Source organism: Erinaceus europaeus, chromosome 6 (genome assembly GCF_950295315.1).
Source record: "Erinaceus europaeus chromosome 6, mEriEur2.1, whole genome shotgun sequence".
Classification (NCBI taxonomy): domain Eukaryota; kingdom Metazoa; phylum Chordata; class Mammalia; order Eulipotyphla; family Erinaceidae; genus Erinaceus; species Erinaceus europaeus.
The window spans coordinates 14207008-14228525 of NC_080167.1; the positions used below are offsets into that span (position 1 = coordinate 14207008).

General features: G+C 41.9%; 1 protein-coding gene across 3 annotated transcripts in view; it reads right to left on the minus strand.

Moving 5' to 3' along the window:
- Positions 1-21454, minus strand: part of RAD9B (RAD9 checkpoint clamp component B) — a 40874-nt gene extending 19420 nt beyond the window's left edge. Inside the window, exons 1-5 of one of the 3 annotated variants that reach the window (XM_060193098.1) lie at positions 21285-21454; positions 18054-18124; positions 15677-15823; positions 15179-15293; positions 10120-10219 (exon numbers count right to left, since the gene is read on the minus strand). In XM_060193098.1, coding sequence (XP_060049081.1) covers positions 10120-10219; positions 15179-15293; positions 15677-15823; positions 18054-18124; positions 21285-21321 — 470 coding nt within the window. In that variant the 5' untranslated portion in view covers positions 21322-21454. The remainder of the gene's footprint in view (positions 1-10119; positions 10220-15178; positions 15294-15676; positions 15824-18053; positions 18125-21284) is intronic. The other 2 variants (XM_016190556.2, XM_060193099.1) reach the window with 2 other exon arrangements.
- Between the last annotated feature and the right edge of the window lie 64 nt (positions 21455-21518).

Consider the following 21518-nt stretch of genomic DNA (forward strand, 5'->3'; position numbering starts at 1 on the left):
GGTGGTGGTGCAGCAGGTTAAGGGCATGTGGCGCAAAGCGCAAGGACTGGCGGCGTAAGGATCCCGGTTCGAGCCCCGGCTCCCCACCTGCAGGGTATTCGCTTCAGAAGCAGTGAAGCAGGTCTGCAGGTGTCTATCTTTCTCTCCCCTTCTCTGTATTCCCCTCCTCTCTCCATTTCTCTCTCTCCTATCCAACAACAACGACATCAATAACCACAAATAATGTTAAACAACAAGGGCGCCCTGCCTGATATATATTCAATTAGTCGTTTATTCACCAGAGAAAGCAAGCAGGAAAGAACAAGAGAAGCACTAGTGCATGCAATGCTAGGAATCACACCCAGGGCCCAACTACACAGAAGTCTTGAGCTCTGCCACTGTACTACCTCCCCAGTCACATGATATGTTTTTTTCAATGGCTTAGGATTATATTCCTAAGGGAGAAAATAAAGTAGAATATAAAGCTGGGATGAACTTGACCTAAAGTGGAGTGAACTATGCTGGAGACCCAATGAAAGGCAGTTAGGGGGTTACAGCAGCCTGTTTATCTATTCTCTTTGCCTGTTATGGTCTTAGAGTATTAACCTATATTACTTTAATTTTGAAAGAGGGAAAGACAGCAACAGAAAGAGAGAGTGAAAGAGACCACAGCACCCATGTTTCCTTCAACTTAGTGGGGACTGGGCTCAAAACCTGTATTGCTTTCAAGGCTATGTTGCTATTCCAGTGATCTTTCATTCTAAGGGCCATTTTTTTTTTTTTTTTTTTTTACCCATGAGGACTTTACTGAAGTTTTACTCCTGCCTATGCAATTCCAGTGCTCCTGATGGTCTTTTTTTTTTTTTTCCTTTTTTTTCCAGATGGTGAGAGACTGTGAGGAAGATAGAGGAAAGGAGAGACACCACAGCTCTGCTTTACTGCTCTTGAAACTTCCCCTTTACTCAAAGGGAAGTTCCTCCTATATGGTGGCCAGGGACTTGAACCCAGTCCTTGCATGTGGTGAAATGTGTGCTTTACCAACTTAACTATTTCCTATTCCCATGGGCTCCATTTAAAAAATATTTCTTTTAAAAAAATATTTATTTATTCCCTTTTGTTACCCTTGTTGTTGTTATTATTGTTCTTGTTATTGATGTCGTTGTTGGATAGGAGAGAGAGAAATAGAGAGAGGAGGGGAAGACAGAGAGGGGGAGAGAAAAATAGACACCTGCAGACCTGCTTCAGCACCTGTGAAGCGACTCCCCTGCAGGTGGGGAGCCAGGGGCTCGAAATGGGATCCTTACAGCAGGTCCTTGCTAACCCGCTGCACTACCGCCCACTCCCTAAAAAATATTTCTATTGGGGGCTGGGTGGTGGTGCACCTGGTTAAGTGCATAGTACTAACCGCAAGGACCTACACAAGGATCTTGGTTTGAACCCTTGGCTCCCCACACCTCCCGGGGTCACTTCACAAGCAGCAAAGCAGGTCTGCAGGTGTCTATCTTTCCCTCACCCCCTCCTCTCTCAATTTCTCTCTGACTTATCCAATAAAATGGGGGGGAGGGGGAATGGCTGCTGGGGGTCGGGTGGTAGCGCAGCCAGTTAAGCGCACATGGCGCAAAGCGCAAGGACTGGTATAAGGATCCTGGTTCCAGCCTCTGGCTCCCCACCTGCAGGGGAGTTGCTTCACAGGTGGTGAAGCAGGTCTGCAGGTGTCTGTCTTTCCCCCTCTCTGTCTTTCCCTCCTCTCTCCATTTCTTTCTGTCCTAACGACACCATCAATAACAACAACAACAATGAAAAAACAAGGGCAACAAAAGGGGGAAATAAATGAAAAAAAAAGAGATCTTAGAATTTTTGTAATGTTGGTGTTATTCTGATGCTAGACATTATCTCAGCAGTATCTCTAGATGCCAAAATGTCAGGGACATCTGCCAAGTTCATCTGGGAAATTTCTCCTGGGAAGACTAAGTGTACAAGATACAAAATAAAATTATATGAAAGAGAACAACAAGAATGTACAATTGTATTTATTTATTTATTTATTCATTTATTTATTTTTACCAGAGTACTGCTCAGCTCTAGTTTATGGTGGTGTGGGGGATGGAATCTGAGACCTTGGAGCCTCAGGCAGGAAAGCCTTTTTGCATAACCACTATGCTGTCTCCCCCACTCTAAATGTACAATTTTTAAAAGGAGGAATAGCCAAATTGCTAGTTACTATAAAAATGATGCTCAAACTCCCTACTTATAAAATCAATACTTTACACTGGGCTTCTTCAGGACCATACCCTCACTATGAATGCTAAGGACTCCTCCACTCTCCAAAGGAAGGCTGCCTCTGGAGGAAAACTGGTCCTGAAATGAGTGCAGTCTAGAATGTTACCAGCTCTGATCATGGACTGAGAATACAGACTGACAAGGACTTGGAGGTTATACAGGCTCCTATGCTAAATATGTATAGATATGGAACCTGGGTCAGGTCAATGTGGTAAATAGTTAATTGTATTTATATATTTCTTCAAGTTTACCCTACTTTAGCTTTCTAGTCCTATGCTCTACTTTTACACCACCTTCCCAGACAATATTTTTAGTCCACCTACAGGTTAGCTATGAATCCCAACAAAAATTACCACAGTGGTGGGTCCCTGGGAACACACTTAAAATAGACTTCAAGCTTCTGTCCACCCTAAAATCCCTACTCTCTGTCCTATAGTGCAGGCACTGAGCCCCAACAGTAACACTGGAGGCAAAAAAAAAAAGGAAGAGGGGAGTCGGGCTGTAGTACAGACGGCTAAGCGCAGGTGGCACAAAGCACAAAGACCGGCATAAGGATCCCGGTTCGAACCCCAGCTCCCCACCTGCAGGGGAGTCGCTTCACAGGCGGTGAAGCAGGTCTGCAGGTGTCTATCTTTCTCTCCTCCTCTCTGTCTTCCCCTCCCTCTCTCCATTTCTCTCTGTCCTATCCAACAACAACAACAACAACAATAATAACTACAACAATAAAACAACAAGGGCAACAAAAGGGAAAAAATAAATAAAATAAATATTAAAAAAAAGGAAGAGAAGGTGGGACCACAGGGGGGAAAAAAGGGAAAATATATATAAAAATAGATAGTTATAGAAATAATAGTTAATCCCTATCTGTGGTATTGGGAGATACAATTTTCTAATGGAGGGAATGGGGACACAGAACTCTGGTGTTGGAAATGGTGTAGAATTATATCCCTATTATCTTTTAACTTTGTAAATCAATATTAAATAACTAATGAGAAAAGAAAAAATAACATAACACAGAAAATCATATACCTTTTACCATCTATCAGGTTGTCAACATTTTTTTTTTTTTGCCTCCAGGGTTATTGCTGGGACTCGGTGCCTGCACTATGAATCCACTGCTCCTGGAGGCCATTTTTCCCATTTTGTTGCCCTTGCTGTTGGTGGACAGGACAGAGAGAAACTGAGAGAGGAGGGGAAGACAGAGGGGGAGAAAAAGACACTGCAGACCTGCTTCACTGCCTGTGAAGTGACCCCCCTGCAGGTGAGGAGCCAGGGGCTTGAACTGGGATCCTTACTCTGGTCCATGCGCTTTGCACCATGTGCACTTAACTCGCTGCACTACCACCCAGCCCCCAGTTGTCAACATTTTTTAAGATTGATCTTTACATGGAAGAAATATACACTTTGGGTGAAAACATAAATTGCACAAACTTTCTAGATGGCAATTTGTGAATATGCATGCAAATTTTAAGGTGCTAGGACTCTGTATGTTAGGCAGTCTAGAAGATGGCTCCCAGTGACACCCAGCATCTAATGGTCATACTTTATACAAGTCCTTCCCCTTTGGAGAAAATGGCAAAAGTCATAAGATAGCAATTCAGAGACTGAACTTTAAAGACTATTGCTTCCATCATGCGCTCCCTCCCCATTACAAGTTGACTTGTTGTGAGGATAATTGGTGTACAAATGAACTGCATGGGGAGGAAATGAGGTTAACCAGCAACTACAAGAATAATACCTGAGCTCTCCCAACAGCCCTGTCAGTGAACTTGTTAGACGAGAGTATAAATCTAACTGCTGAATGACTTTGACCTCAGAGACCTCGAGCCAGAAGTACTCAGCTAAATTGCATTGTTACTATGAAGCAACAAGCGTATTTTTCTTTGAAGGCTCTAAGTTTTGAGAAAATTGGTTCCACAGTAGACAATGAATACACCATCATAAGTGGCCCACGAGGTGGTGCAGTGGATACAGCTTTGGACTCAACCATAAGAATCTCATCCTGGGAGTCGGGCGGTAGCCAGCAGATTAAGTGCAGGTGGCACAAAGCACAAGGACCAGTATAAGGATCCCAGTTCAAGCCCCCCGCTCCCCACCTGCAGGGGAGTTGCTTCACAAGCGGTGAAGCAGGTCTGCAGGTGTCTTTCTCTCCCCTTCTCTGTCTTCCCCTCCTCTCTCCATTTCTCTCTGGCCTATCCAACAATGACGACATCAATAACTATAACAATAAAACAACAAGGGCAACAAAAAGGAATGGTAAATAGAGTTACAAAATACACTTACTTATTAAAAAAGACAGAGAGAGAGAGAGTCTCATCCTGAGTTCTGTTCTTGGAATGTGCTAGAGTGATGCTCTAGTTCTCTCTCTTCCTCTCTTTCTTTTACTGTCTATCCATCATCATAAATTAACTAAACATGTATTTAAAATATACTATCCTACATAATACTAGGAACATTATGATAGTAAAAAGTTGAAAACAATCTGATTTTTTTCACCAAAAGAATAACAAGAGAGTTGGAGCTCCAGTGGCGCAATCAGTTAGCGCGCAATACTTATAAGAGTAACAAGAGAGTTATGGTTTCCGCTCTGGAAATTATGCAATTATTAGAAGAGTAAGACTTACTTAAGTGATGTAATAGAGAAACTTAAAAAACCACAGCAAGTGTCTTGAAGGTTGAAAGGACCTGCATTGGGGTGATAATGTTTTGCAGACACCTATTATAGAGTGATGAGAAATTGTGCCCAGGTGTCAACAACTATCCTGTAATCAATTAACCTTAAATAAAGGAAAAAGGGGTCGGGCAGTAACGCAGCGGGTTAAGTGCACATGGCATAAAGCATAAGGACCAGCATAAGGATCCTGGTTTGAGCCCCCAGCTCCCCACCTGCGGAGGGGGGGTTGCTTCACAAGCGATGAAGCAGGTCTGCAGGTGTATATATTTCTCTCCCCCTCTCTATCTTCCCCTCCTCTCTCCATTTCTCTCTGTCCTATCCAACAATGACAACATCAATAACAACAATAATAACCACAACAATGGTAAAACAACAAGAGCAACAAAAAGGGAAAAAAATAGCCACCAGGAGCAGTGGATTCCTGGTGCATGCACCGAGCCCCAGCAATAACCTTGGAGGCAAAATAAATAAATAAATAAATAAATAAATAAATAAATAAATAAAATAAAAGGAAAAAAAGACGCAATCTACTAAGCACAGTGGGGCCATATATATTATCACAAGGACCAGAATGGTAAAGTGTATGCCTTGCATACATGAGGCTCTGGGTTTGATCCATCCCTAGCACTGCATATGATAAAGCAATGTTCTCACTCTTGCTCATAAAAAGTTCAATTTATTCAACAATGTTTTAAAGTAAGAATTGTGAGAGACTGAAGACATGGTTCAACTGGTAGAGTGTTGGGCTAACATACCTGAGGCTCCTTGTTCGGTCCTCAGCACTGCATATACCACAGTGCTCTGGCTTCTTTCTCTCCTCTGTCTCATGTGAAAATCTCCCTCATATTTAATCAGTGAAATAAATATCTTTTTACTTCTTTACCAGAGCATCGCTCAGCTCTGGTTTATAGTGGTGTGGAGGATTGAACTTGGGACTTCAGAGCCTCAGGCATGAGAATCTCTTTGCATAACCATATGCTATCTACCCCTGGCCATAAACATTATTTATTTATTTATTTATTTATTGCCAGAACACTGTTCAGCTCTGGTTTATGGTGGTTTGGAGGACTGAACCTGGGGCTTTGGAGCCTCAGGCATGGCAATCTGTTTGCATAACCATTATGCCATCTACCCTCTGACCTGCCCATAAACATCTTTTAAAGGGTAAAATAGTTGGATATTTTCTTTGAAAAAGTTATGCAAAAGTATTAGTTTAGTGGTCTGGGAGGTGGCACAGTAGATAAATCATTGGACTCCCAAGCATGGGGTCCCTGGTCTGGTCCTCAGCAGCACATGTACCAGAGTGATGTCTGGTTCTTTCTCTCCTTCTATCTTTCTCATTAATAAATAAGTAAAATATTTTCAAGAAAAAGTGTGAGTTTGATGTGTGGTATGAATTTTAGGGGGAAAGAGAAGGAAAGAGAGAGATATCACTACAAATAGAGGACGTTCTAAAATGAAAACAGCAAGTTGTTTATAAATGTTGCCCCTAGAAAGGGAGAGGGGAGAAAGAAAAGTGAAATACAGGAAACTGGTAAAGGATAAAGAGAGGGGAAATTAAGCTTACAGCTGTTTAAGTGCCAGGAGTTGATATTGCACCTGAGGCTCTGGGTTTGAGCGCCAGCACCACATGGGAGCTCAAGGAACAACATGGGGGAGTTCGATGAATGGTAGCTTTGTGCTTTGGTATCTCTCCTTTCCTTCTCTCTCTTTAAAAGTAAATAAACATATTCTCTAATATGTATTTACCTTTGGGTTGGAGAATAGCTCACCAGGTAGGACACCCACCTGGCTACAAATGCAGCCCACATCTGAACCCCAGCACTGTGTGGGAGTTTCACTGACACTCAGAGAAGTTTAAGCACTATGGTATCTCTGTTCCCAACTCTCTTTCTTTCTTTCTTCTTCTTTTTTTTTTTTGCCTCCAGGGTTATCACTGGGGCTCAGTGCCTGCACTATGAATCCACTGCTCCCAGAGGCTATTTTTTTCCCTTTTGTTGCCTTTGTTGTTTATCGTTGTTGTTGTTATTATTGTTATTGTCATTGTTGCTGAATAGGACAGACAGAAATCAAGCGAGGAGGGGGAGATGGGCGGGGGGGGGATTGACACCTGCTTCACCACTTGTGGAGCAACCTTCCTGGGGGTGGGGGATCCTGAGGCTTGAACTGGGATCTTTACACTGGTCCTTGCACTGGGCGCTTAACCCTGGTGCTACTGCCCAGCTACCCCAACTCTGTTTCTATGTAAATTAAAAAATAGTCCAGGAACAGTCAAATCATAACTGTATGAAGCACCAGAACCACAAAAATATATATTTATTTTACTTATGAGAGAGAGAGAGAGATCCCAGAGCATTGCCCCATCATATGGAGTGCTGGGGATGGAACTGGGTGCCTCACATTTGTAAGGCATGTACTCTACTGTGTAGCCACTTCTCTGGTCCAGATTTTCTTTTTCTTTCTTTCTTCTTCTTCTTCTTCTTTTTAATCTTTGCAATGTCTATAAATTTTAGATGAACTTCAAGGAGCAGTATTGCTTTTCTCATTTAAAAAGCAAAAAATAAAATATATTCTGACTCACAAAGTAATTAATGTTTAATGCCACAGTTTAACTGAAAAACTGGGTACAATTTCACTGACAAATGTGCCTCACTCATTCTCTAGAGAGAGAAGAAAGAGAACAGTTAATAATAAGCTGATTTAAAAATCAGTTCAAAAATGTTTTTAAAAAATTCCTTATACTATGTGCTTTAAGACTCATACTGAAGGCAGCACATAAATACAAAGTACTATTAGATAAGACAATTTTCTCTTGATAGCACTTGACATATAAAGCCACTAATGGGATATTTTAGAACTTTTACAGTCACTAAATTATTATTGTGCCCATTAGGCACTTACCAAATATTATATTTCTCAAAGCATCTTCTCAATTCTTAGGTAAATTAAACAAGGCAAGTACTCACTTTGGACAAAATTAATTTAACTGATATAAAAGCTCTAAGGTGACGGCCCAGTAGGTGGTATAGTGGATAAAGCTTTGGATTCTCAAGCACAAAGTCCTGAGTTCAATCCCAGGAATCATACATGCCAGAGTGACACTCTGGTTATCTCTCTTCATCCTTTCTCTCTCTCTCTTTCATGTGAATAAAAAAACAACAACAATATTTTTAAAAGAGGGGCTCTCAGAGGAGCTGGAGAGACAGCATAATGGTTATGCAAAAAGACGTTCATACCCGAAGCACCAAAAGTCCCAAGTTTAATCTCCAGCACCACCAGAAGCCAGAGCTGAATAGTGCTCTGGTAAAACAAAACAGAACAAAACACAACAAAATGTCAGGGAGTTCTGAGAGTTAGTCATCCATTAGAGTTCATGCCTTATCATGCACAATGCCTTGGGTTTGAGCCTGGCACTACACTGGAGTACCATGGAAGGTACACTGGAGTTCCATGGATGGTAAAGTAGTGCTGTGCTATCTTCTCTCTTCTCTTTCTCTGTCTTCCTCTCTCCTCTCTCCTGTCCTCTCCTGTCCTCTCCTGTCCTCTTCTCTCCTCTCCTCTCCTCCTTTTTTTATTTTTTCCTATCTGTCTATATAGAATAAAAGCATGAGAAAATTGTCCTGGGGAAAGCAGATGAAGAGTGTCACTGATGCAATTTCATGCAAGGCCTATCCTCATTTAAAAACAACTGCTAGTGCATTCTTTTCATTAATGAAGTACTAGAGAAATGAACCCAGCCTTTTGGGTTTGCGCGCGCGCACACACACACACTATATATATATATATATATGGCCTCCAGGGCTATTGCTAGGGTTGGGTGCCTGCACTATGAATCCAATGCTCCTGGAGGCCATCTTTTTTCCTTTGTTATCGTTGCTGTTATTATCGTTGTTGTTGGATAGGACAGAGAGAAATTGAGAAAGGAGGGAAAGACAGAGAGGGGGAGAGAAAGACAGACACTTAGAGACCTGCTTCACCTCTTGTGCAGTGACCTCCCTGGAGGTGGGGAGCTGGGGCTCAAACCAGGATCTTTGCTTAGGTCCTGGTGTACCACACTGTGTGTGCTTAACCCAGTATGCTACCGCCTGACTCCTTATCTATCAATTCAATTTTTTTTTTCTTTGTCTCCAAGGTTATTTCTGGGGCTTGGTGCCTGAACTATGAATCCACGGCTCCTGTGGCTATTTTTTTTAAAGATTTTATTTATTTATTCATGAAAAATGATAGGAGAGAGAGAAAGAACCAGACATCACTCTGGTACATGTGCTGCTGGGGATTGAACTCAGGACCTCATGCTTGAAAGTCCAGTGCCTTATCCACTGTGCCACCTCCCAGACCACCCTGTGGCTATTTTTTTCAATTTTTCTTTTCTTTTTTGGATAGGACAGAGAGAAGTTGAAAGGGGAGGGGGAGATAGAGAGGAGGAGAGAAAGACAGACACCTGCAGGCCTGCATTACTGCTTGTGAAGCGACCCTCCTGCAGGTAGGGAGGGAACTGGAGGCTGGAGCCAGGATCCTTGTGCTGGTCTTTGCACTTTGTACTATGTATGCTTAACCCGATGTGCTACCGCTCAGCCCCCTCTATCTATTTTTTTACTGACACCAAGATTACTTGCTGGGACTAAGTACCTCCAGAAAAAATCACCACTCCTGGCAACCATTTTTCCTTTATATTTTTTACTTGACAGGACAGAGATAAATTAAGAGAGAAGGAGGAACAGAGGAGAGAAACAGAAGCAATTGCTTTACCACTCATGAAACTTCCTCCCATAAGTGGGGAGCAGGGACTTGAACTCAGATCCTTGTGCACTGTATGTATGTGCTTAACTAGGTGTGCCACTGCATAGCCCTCTAGACTTTTTAAATATTTATTTTATTTCATGAGATACAGAAAAAAAAAAAAGATGTGAGAGTCCCGGGCAGCAATCTGACATATGCAGTGAGTGCTAAAAACTGAACTTGGAACCTCATACCTCCAAATCTACAACTCTATTCCTATGCTACCACCTGGGCTGAAGTTCACATTCTTTTTCAGAGGGAGAGAGAGGGAAGATACCATACCATCACTCCACCATTCATGAAGTTTCCCCTGATGTACTCTACCAGGTGAGCTATCTCCTGGGGTATTCACTCTTTACACTGTGACCAAAAATATTTAGAAAAATTAATAGCACACAATCCATTACCTTGGATGAATCGTTAGCGTGTTGGCACACATACTCTTTTCAAAAAGAACCTGCAAGGGTTGACTTTCTTGAAAACATACATTATGAGTTCTTTTAATACCTTGAAAAGAATGAAGCAACTAGTTATTAATGTTAAACTTTAAAATTAACATATTTTAAAAGTTCTTAAGTTTCACAGTCAAATTAAAACCATAAAATTAAAGTAACATTTTAATATCTTGTAAGTGTATCTGACTTGGAGAAGCACTATTCTATAATGATATGTCTTTATTGCCCCCTGGTGGATGTCATCCAATATACCATACCCCCGAGCAATCTGGCCACAGAATTCCCAAATTCTTTTGAATTACAATTTCTTAAATTGTGCATAATAAGGACCCACACCTATGGACATCTAATCTTTGACAAAGGGGCTCAGACTATTAAATGGGGAAAGCAGAGTCTCTTCAACAAATGGTGTTGGAAACAATGGGTTGAAACATGCAGAAGAATAAAACTCAATCACTGTATTTCACCAAATACAAAAGTAAATTCAAAGTGGATCAAAGACTTAGATGTTAGACCAGAAATTATCAGATACTTAGAGGAAAATATTGGCAGAACTCTTTTCCGCATAAATTTTAAAGACATTTTCAATGAAACGAATCCAATTACAAAGAAGACTAAGGCAAGTATAAACCTATGGGACTACATCAAATTAAAAAGCTTCTTCACAGCAAAAGAAACCACTACCCAAACCAAGAGACCCCTCACAGAATGGGAGAAGATCTTTACATGCCATACATCAGATAAAAGTTTGATAACCAACATATATAAAAAGGTTGCCAAACTCAACAACAAGACAACAAATAACCCCATCCAAAAATGGGGGGAGGACTTGGACAGAATATTCACCACAGAAGAGATCCAAAAGGCTGAGAAACACATGAAAAAGTGCTCCAAGTCTCTGATTGTCAGAGAAATGCAAATAGAGACAACAATGAGATACCACTTCACTCCTGTGAGAATGTCATACATCAGAAAAGGGAACAGCAGCAAATGCTAGAGAGGGTGTGGGGTCAAAGGAACCCTCCTACACTGCTGGTGGGAATGTCAATTGGTCCAACCTCTGTGGAGAACAGTCTGGAGAACTCTCAGAAGGCTAGAAATGGACCTACCCTATGACCCTGCAATTCCTCTCCTGGGGATATATCCTAAGGAACCCAACACATCCATCCAAAAAGATCTGTGTACACATATGTTCTTGGCAGCACAATTTGTAATAGCCAAAACCTGGAAGCAACCCAGGTGTCCAACAACAGATGAGTGGCTGAGCAAGTTGTGCTAGATATACACAATGGAATACTACTCAGCTGTAAAAAATGGTGACTTCACCGTTTTCAGCCGATCTTGGATGGAACTTGAAAAATTCATGTTAAGTGAAATAAGTCAGAAACAGAAGGATGAATATGGGATGATCTCACTCTCAAGCAGAAGTTGAAAAACAAGACCAGAAACAAAAACACAAGTAGAACCTGAAATGTAATTGGCATATCGCACTAAAGTAAAAGACTCTGGGGTGGGTGGGTGGGGAGTATACAGGTCCACGAAGGATGATAGATGACATAGTGGGGGTTGTATTGTTAAATGGGAAACTGGGGAATGTTATGCATGTACAAACTATTGTATTTTCTGTTGAATGTAAAACATTAATTCCCCAATAAAGAAATAAATTTAAAAAAAAGAAAAAAAATGTGCATAATAGTGTTTGCCCATTACAGGTTATATATCTATTATTATAAATGATATTTCCAGATGCAACTGCTATCATTATATATTTTTTTTATTATTAACTTTTGGGGGCCATCTATGTGGCTTCATTTTTTCAGGCTGACTTTTCATATAGAAAGAACAAGGCAGAGAAAGAGGCAAAGGAATTCAAAGTACTGAGGCTCCCTTCAGTGAGGTGGGGACTGATCTTGAACCTGGGTTGCATACATGGCAGAGTAGCACACTATCCAAGTGAACTATTTTGCTGGCCCAAAATGAGACTTTTGTAAGTTTGATCCGGACAGCTGGTCTACACATTATTTTTCCTTCTAAAAGAAATGAATTAGAGTAACAGCTATGGGGCCCATGTGCCAGGGACCTGGATATACATCTTACATTCATTACCATTGACCCTCACAATATCCATCTGGGAGGGGTAGGCACTTAGCTTTAGAAATTGAAACTGTGGGGCAGGTGGTAGCACACCTGGTTAAGCACACGTTATAGTGCTCAAGGACTGGGGTTCAATCCCTCCATCCCCACCTGCAAAGGGAAAGCTTCATGAGTGGTGAAGCAGGATTGCAGATGTCTCTCTGTCTCTCTCCCTCAGTATCACCTCCTTCCCGCTCAATTTCTGGCTGTCTCTAGCCAATAAATAAATAAAGATAATTAAAAAATAAAAATAAATAATTAAATAAAGAAACTGAAACTACAGTTCAGTGAGGCTAAATGGCTTTTTTTCCCCCACCAGGGTTATCACTCGGGCTCAGTACCAGCACTTGTGAATCCACTGCTCCCAGTGGCCTTTTTTTTTTTTTAATGTTCTATTTTATTTGATAGGACAAAGAGAAATTGAAAGGGGAGGGGAGATAAAGAGTGAGAGAGAAAGATAGACACTTACAGATCTGCTTCACCACTTCTGAAGATCCCCCCTGCAGGTGGAGAGCGAGGGCTAGAACCTGGGTACTTGAGCATGGTGATATGTGTGCTTAACTATGTGTGCCACTGCACAGCCTCCACTAAATGATTTTTATTTTATTCATTTATTTACTTTGCCACCAGGGCTATTGCAGGGGCTCAGTGTCTATACTGCTCCACCATCTCCAGCTGCTTCCCCCACCAACTGTTTGATAGAGAGATAGAAAGAAATAAGATGGAGGGGGAGCCGGGCGGTAGCACAGCGGGTTAAGCACACGTGGCGCAAAGCACAAGGACTGGCAGAAGGATCCCGGTTCGAGCCACTGGCTCCCCACCTGCAAGGGAGTCACTTCACAGGTGGTGAAGCAGGTCTGCAGGTGTCTATCTTTCTCTTCTCCTCTCTGCCTTCCCCTCCTCTCTCCATTTCTCTCTGTCCTATCCAACAATGACGATATCATTAACAACAATAACTACAACAACAATAAAAAGACAACAAGAGCAACAAAAGGGAAAATAAATAAATAAATATAAAAAAAAGAAAAGAAATAAGATGGAGGATGGAGATGGAAGAGGCGGCAGCACTGCACTACTGCTTGTGTAGTTTTTCTCCTGTAGGTGGAGGTGGGGTCTTGAACCCACAGGCTAATTCTCTTTTCTACCAGAGCACTGTTCAGTTCTAGTTTATGGTGGTGTGGGGGACTGAACATGGGACAATGGCGCCTCAAGCAAGAGAGTCTCTCTGCCTAACCATTATGCTATCTACCCCCACTCAATTCTTTCTTTTAAAAATACTTTATTTGGTGCCAGGTGGTGGCGCACCTGGTTGAGCACACATGTTACAATGCTCAAGGCCTCGGGTTTCTACCCCTGGTCCCCACCTACAAGAGGAAAGATTCGTGAATGCTGAAGCAGACCTGCAGGTATCTCTCTCTCCCTCTCTATCCTCCCCTTTCGTCTCAATTTCTGGCTGTCTATATCCAATAAATAGATTGTTTGTTTGTTTATTTATTTATTTGCCTCCAGGGTTATCGCTGGAGCTCCGTGCATGCACTACGAATCCATTGCTCCTGGAGGCATTCTTCCCCCTTTTATTTTGCCCCTATTGCCCTTGTTGTTGTTATTATTGTCGTTGTTGTCATCGCTGTTGTTGTTGTTGGATAGGACAGAGAGAAATCGAGAGAGGAGGGGAAGATGGAGAGGGGGAGAGAAAGACACCTGCAGACTTGCTTCACCCTTGTGAAGCGAGCCCCCCCACCACCACCACCGCAGGTGGGGATCCGGCAGCTCCAACTAGAATCCTTGTGCCTGTCTTTGTGCTTCGCGCCCTGTGCGCTTAACCCACTGAGCTACTGCCGGACCTCCCAAAATAGTTTAAATTTAAAAATACTTTATCTTGGGGCCAGGCGGTGGCACACCTGGTTAAGCACACACATTACAGTGCGCAAGGATCCGGGTTCAAACCCCTGGTCCCCACCTACAGTAAGAAAGCTTTGTGAGTGGGGAAGCAGGTCTGCAAGTGTCTGTCTGTCTCTCTTCCGCACTATTTCCCTCTCCCCTCACGATATCTCTCTGCCTCTATTCAAAATAAATAAATAAATATTTTTAAAAAATACTTTATCTTGGGGCTGGGCGGTACCGCAGCGGGTTAAGTGCACATGGTGCATAAATAAATAAACATAAAGAATTTTTTTAAAAAAAGAATCCCGGTTCGAGCCCCCCGGCTCCCCACCTGTAGGGGAGTCGCTTCACAGGTGGTGAAGAAGGTCTACAGGTATCTTTCTCTCCCCCTCTCTGTCTTCCCCTCCTCTCTCCATTTCTCTCTGTCCTATCCAACAACAACAACATCAATAACAACAACAATAATAACTACAATAATAAAACAACAAGGGCAACAAGAGGGAATAAATAAATATTAAAAAAAAAAATCCTGGTTCAAGCTCCTAGCTCCCCACCTCAGGGGGGGGGTCACTTCGCAAGCGGTGAAGCAGGTCTGTAGGTGTCTATCTTTCTCTCCTCCTCTCTGTCTTTCCCTCCTCTCTCCATTTCTCTCTGTCCTATCCAACAACAACAGCAATAGCAACAATAATAACAACAAGGTCAACAAAAATGGGAAAAAATAGCTTCCGGGAGCAATGGATTTGTAGTGTAGGCACTGAGCCCCAGAGATAACCTTAGAGGGAAAAAAAAATTTAAGTGATAATACCAACAACCACCTTACAATCCTACTGTAGCAATCAGTGAAGTAATCCTTAACAAGTATTTACTACTGCTCAACTGCAAAGGTGCACAAATCCCAAACAAGAGTGCAACAGGGAGCCTTGACATGCAGTTTGAATATTCTAAACAAAAACAAAATTACACAATAATTTAAGCTAGTTTTCACTGTACATACCATGTCTGCAGAAGAACTGGAAGACTACTTTGCACTTATCAGAGCTGGTGAAAATTTTGCACTTCTCTACATTTCTTTCAAGGGAATTCAGACATCTAAAGATGGGCAGAACTGACTGCAACAAATACATTATAGGATAGTACATATTAAATATAGTTGCTTGATTCATCTTTTAAAGCTAATAGAATAGGATATATGTTTATAAATAGACTCTCTTATCACATGCTATGTAAGTCAAGTATTAAACATAATACGAATGTTATAATCTTCATAATAAATATTGCTACAGGAACAGTGAAATAGGTCACTTGGGGCAGTGTGCTGCTTTGCCATGTGCATGACCCAAATTTGAGCCAAGACCCCACTGCATTGAAGCTTCCTTCAGTACTGTAGTCTCTTTATTTTTCTCTTTCCCTCTTCCTCTCCCTATCTAAAAATAACAATAAGTTAAATAAATACATATTTCTACATAGGAAAACTCAGACCACTTATACTTACTTTCATTGCCAATTTGCAGTTTAAATTTGATGTTTTGTTCTTATTCATTTTCACTGAAGCTGACCATTGATAATGTTGGAAAAACACAGGAGAGAAGAGAATACATCCATATGCTGACCGACAAGAATTCACAGCTCTCAGAGCAAGCTGGTAAAATAAAGTAATACCTACTGAGGAGAAAATCAACTTCCTTTATTAATTTTTAAAACTCTATTATGTTTAGCATCACAATTGAAACTGTCCAAAGAAAAAGGCCAAAGGATGTTAACTGTACTGTATGAACAATATTATACATATATATTATAATGCATATATGTCAAAATGGCCATGTGTACTGAATGTGCATAAGTATTCATGTATAATACACATTGTTGTCATTTTTTTTCATCACCAAGGCTTCACTCCTCCAGGTGGACTTTTACATTTTTTTTATTGTGGTGGAAAAAAAGAGGCAGAGAGAGAGAGAGAAAGAAACCAAAACACCAAAGCTTCCTTCACTGTGGTGAGGGCTGGGATTGGACCTGTACTGTGTGCATGGCAAAGCAGGTACACTATCTAGGGAAGCGATTTTACCAGCCCTTACACAGATATCAAATATAATGTCTTCAATGTTGATACTATAAAAATCCTACAAATATACAGGGGTCCCCACTTTCGATGCATGAAGTGGTAAAGGCAATATCAAAGGGAGGGGGCCAGGAGGGGGCGCACTTGGTTAAGTGCACATATTATAATAAAAAATGACCTGGGTTCAAGCCCCAGTCCCCACCTGTAGAGGGAAAGCTTTGCAAATGGTGAAGCAGTGTTGCAGGTGTCTCTCTGTTTCTCTTCCTCTCTATCACCCCTTTCCTTCTTGATTTCCAGCTGTCTCTATCTAAGCAATAAATAAAGACAATAAAACATATATTAAAGGGAGTAAAAAGATAGCTAGGGAGTAGTCCAAGAAGTGATGCAGTAGATAAAGTGTTCTCACAAGCATGAGATCTTGAGTTTGAGTACCGGCATTGCATGTGCCAGACTAGTGCTTTGGTTCTCTTTCTCCTCTGCCACCTCATCTTTCTCATGAATAAATAAAGCTTTTAAAAAGGAATGGGTTGGAGGGGGTAGTGGTGCACCAGTTGAGCATACACATTACCATACACAAGGACCGAGGTTGGAGCTTCCAATCCCCAACTACAGAGGGGACGGTGAAGCAGGTCTTCAGGTGTCTTTCTCTCTCCCTCTGTATCTTCACCTCCCCTCTCAATTTCTCTTTGTCCTACCAAGTAGGAAAAAAAAAAAAGGAAGGAAGGAAAAATGGCTTCCAGGAGCAGTAGATTTATAGTGCAGGCAATGAGCCCCAGCAATAACCCTAGTGATGGTAATAATAATAATATCAACAACAACTGGAGAGACAGCATAATGATTATACAAATAATTTCACTGCCTGAGCCATGAGCTACCAGGTTCAATCCCCAGCACCACCATAAAGCAGAGCTGAACAGTGCTCTGGTAAAACAAAAAATAATAATAATTATAATAACTTAATTGATGGGGCCAGGTGGAGGCACACCTGATTAAGCACACACATTGCAGTGTGCAAGGACCCAGGTTCAAGCCCCTGGTCCCCACCTACAGGGGGAAAGCTTCACAAGTGGTGAAGCAGGGCTGCAGGTGTCTCTCTGTCTCTCTCCCTATCTTCCCCTTACCTCTCAATTTCTCTGCCTCTATCCAATAATAAAAAAATAAAAATTAATAATAGTAAAAAAGAAATAGCTCAATTGGTAGAACATCAGACTTTCAAGTCTAAGGTCCCTAGTTTGATCCCTGGCACTGCAGGTGCCATAATGATGCTCTGGTCTATCTCTCTGCTCTCTGCCTCATGTGAAACTATCTCCCATATGTAGTAAATAAGACAAATGCTCCAAAAAACAAAACGGGGGGTGGGGTTGAGGTAGAAAGACTGCAGGAAATTGGTAGTTTCACACCTTGTACAGCTATTCTGTTTTAACCAACCACTTCAGGATGTACACTCAAACCTGTCGGGCATTCTGACTTTTCAAGAAAACTGGAAATTCAGGGTTTTTATGTGGACTCTCCCAATTTTTTAAATGTTAATCATAATTTCAACTTTTGAAAAATACAGTGCAGTTCCTATAAAACACTCCTGCAACTCATCTCCAGCTTCCTGCTCCCCAGTTTGTGACCTGTGGTTTAAATCAATTGTATTTATGTGCATGATTCCTAAGTTCACTGATACTCTAAGTGGGCTCTAATATATAAAATGAGGATGAAGAGTAAGAGTGGTTATTTCTACTTCAGGATTTCCTAGTTAACATTCAGTGTGCAGTGGGATATTGGAACATCTTGGTTTTGCCTATTAACTTTTTTTACTTACACCTTTTTCAGATGGATCTAGCCACAACTCATCACTAACTCGAGAAAGAGCCTGAATTGCTTTTCCAAAAACTGTGGAGAAAAAGAAAGGCACTGATTACATTTTTTCTAACAATAAAACCAAAGCTTGGGACTACTCCCAGCATCCACAGGACACAAAATAGATTCATAAGGAACATTGCTTTATAGACTAATGATACATTGCTTTAGGAAGTGTAATATAATGCCCTTGGGAAAATGTAAGAGCTCAATAAATCCCACAAATGTGTGACATTATTAAAAAAAAACAACACATAAATGCCCTGTCATACTAAGAGACTAGGGCTGGATGAAATATTAGTCAGGTACAGTATGACACTGTTGTTCTTATGAATTATAAACAATTAAAACATGACAAAAATATATTCCTCTTTGAATATGTGCAGTGTTGAACAGAGCTACTACGGCAAGTCAGTTTCCACACTAATGTATTTTTAAACTTGGTTTAAATAACTGGATCCCCTTCTCCAAAAACAAAATAATAATACTATGAAAACAAAGCATGGAGGAGATGGTTTGAAAGGCTTTAATTCTTTCACAGGGAACAATGTCAAAACAAGTCATGAGAGAGAAATAAGAGAAATTCAAGATGCACTTCTGATGTTTGTGGGAAGGAGGAAGGGGTGGGGTTACTTTCTCCAAACACGTTGTAATAATACCCTATCATAAAGAGACGATACCACTGGATAAAATATTAGTCTGATCTGGCAATGTTACTGTCCTTAAATAGGATTTTGTTTGTTTGTTTGCTTGCTTGTTTATTTTTACCAGAGCACTGCCTAGTTCTGGCTTATGGTGGTGCAGGGGATTGAACCTGGGACTTTGGAGCCTCAGGCATGAAAGTCTCTTTGTCCTTAAATATGTATAAATCTGAAGAAGCTAACAGGATGCCGCACTGCAATGAAAGCATAAAACCATATCAATTCAGACACCTAGATTACAATATTTAAGAATTAGAAGTATGTGAGTTGATAAATCAGGCCTCAAAGTGAGGAAGTTAGGGGGTAGAAGACAGACCATCCTGTAGAGCTACACCTTTTTTGTGTGGGAAGTTGCCATGAACAGCATTAAAAGTGATCAATAGATAGTGGAGTGGGACTGTGGTGTCTTGCTTCTCTCTCCTGCTCTAAAATAAATAAATAAATAAATAAATAAATAAATAAATAAATAAATAATATTCAAAAGCAGCCCAAGAGGGTGGTATTAAAGATGCACAAGGCTCTAGGTTCACTCTTTTGCGCTAAAAAACAAACAAAACTGGGGCAGAGCACATAAGTTACTATGTCTGAGGTCTTGGATTTAAGCCCTGGACCAGCAGATGTTCCACTGATGGTGGAGTGGAGCTCTGATTCATCCATCCATCCTTCCTCTCTTCCTTCTGCCCATTCCAGCTCAAACACATACACACAGAGACACTCCTAAAAAAAAAAAAAAAAAGATAAAATGGGGCCAGGTGGTGGCGCACCTAGTTGAGTGCACATGTTACAGTGCTCAAGGACCCCAGGTTCAAGCCCCCAGTCCCCACCTGCAGGAGGAAAGCTTCATAAGTGGTGAAGCAGTGCTGCAGGTGTGTCTGTCTCTCTCCCTCTCTATCACCCCTTCCCTCTCAATTTCTGACTATCTCTATCCAACAAATAATTAAAGATTTAAAAAAATGAAAAACAAAAGAAAATGAAAAAGTCAGCATAGAGTGGTGGAGTCAGCATGTGCTTAAGTTATTATTGTTATTGATGTCATCGTTGTTGGATAGGACAGAGAGAAATGGAGAGAGGAGGGGAAGACAGAGAGGGGGAGAGAAAGACACCTGAGACCTGATTCACCACCTGTGAAGCGACTCCCCTGCAAGTGGGGACGGGGGGGGGGGGGGGGGTGCTCAACCCGGGATCCTTATGTCGGTCCTTGCACTTTGCGCCTGTGCACTTAGCAGCTGCGCTACCGCCCGACTCCTCTTTCTTCTCCTTTTACAGATGAGGAGACTGAGACCAAAAATGATTCTGTGCCTTGTCCAAGATAAAATGGGCTGCTTTGCCTTGTCCAGGACCCAGGTTTGAGCCCAGGCTTCACTTCATTAAAGGAAGCTGGGGGGAGGGGTAGAGCACACATGTTATGCAAGGAACTAGTTCAATCCTCTGGTGCCCACCTACAGGGGGAAGCATCAGAAGCCGTGGAGCACTGCTGTAGACTCTCTCTCTATCTGTCCTTTCTCAATTTGTCTCTATCCAAAACTTAAAAATAAATAGTGGTCTGGGAGACGGCTCAGTGGATAAAGCAATGAACTCTCAAGCATAAGGTCCTGAGTTCAAGTCCCAGCAGCACATGTACCAGGGTGATGTCTGGTTCTTTCTCTCTCCTTCTATCTTTCTCATTAATAGTCTTTAAAAACTAAAAATAAATAGGAAGCTTTGTGCTGTGATCTCTCTGCCTTCGTCTCTAACTAAAAGTAAATAAAATGAAATAAGCAAATGTAGCAGACGCCAAGCGGTGACGCACCAGATAAAGCACACATAGTACAAAGAGCAATGACCCGCTTAAGGATCCGGGTTCAAGCCCCTTCCCCCCCCCCCCCCCCCGCTGCCTACCTGCGGGGGGGGGGGTTGCTTCACAAGGTGTCTTTCTCTCTCTCTCTCTCTCTTCCTCTCCCCTCAATTTTTCTCTGTTCTATCGAATGAAAATGAAAAATGACCTCCAGGAGCAGTGGATTTATAGGGCCGGTACTGAGCCCCAGTGATAACCCTGGAGGCAATAAATAAATAAACAAACATAAATGTAGTGACTGGAATAAAAGGCCTATCTATGCTTGTCCAGCACTAAAACACTTTACTGTTCAATTATTATTATTATTATTTAATTTCTTTATTGGGGAATTTACTGTTCAATTAATACATCTTCAGCCAGCTCCTCCCCAGTCAGTCCCTATGATCCTGGGCTTGAGGTCCCCATGCCCAATTTCTATGCTAACGGAGCAACTTCATTTCAGGGACAGTCACGAGAATAAACATGAGGCTTAAATCACAGCAAGGGGACTCCACCAGCCAAGGCCCTGGTTGGGTGAGTGTTGGCTGTGGCCTCGAGTCTTTGAGCATAAATACAAAAGACAAGAGCTAAGATGGTGTGGGGTGTGCGTGTGCATGTTCCTTACACCTTCAACTTTCCCTTTTCTACAAAAAAAAAAAAGCAAGAATGGCCGCTGCACCTTTCACCTGACTGCCGCTCATCCCGCACTTCAGCATGGCTGCAAGCCCTAAAACGCCGGCACACGAGGCGCAGATGGGAACGGGACTGCCTCAGATGCCCGGATGTTACCGGGACCTGTGGAAGCTTCGCGACCTTTCCCTTCGGCCTCCGCCCCTACTGATTCTCGAAAAGCAGCTTCGCCTTACGGCAGGATAGGGTCTGAGCGGGCCTCCGTAGGGCGGTCTCTGGCCGA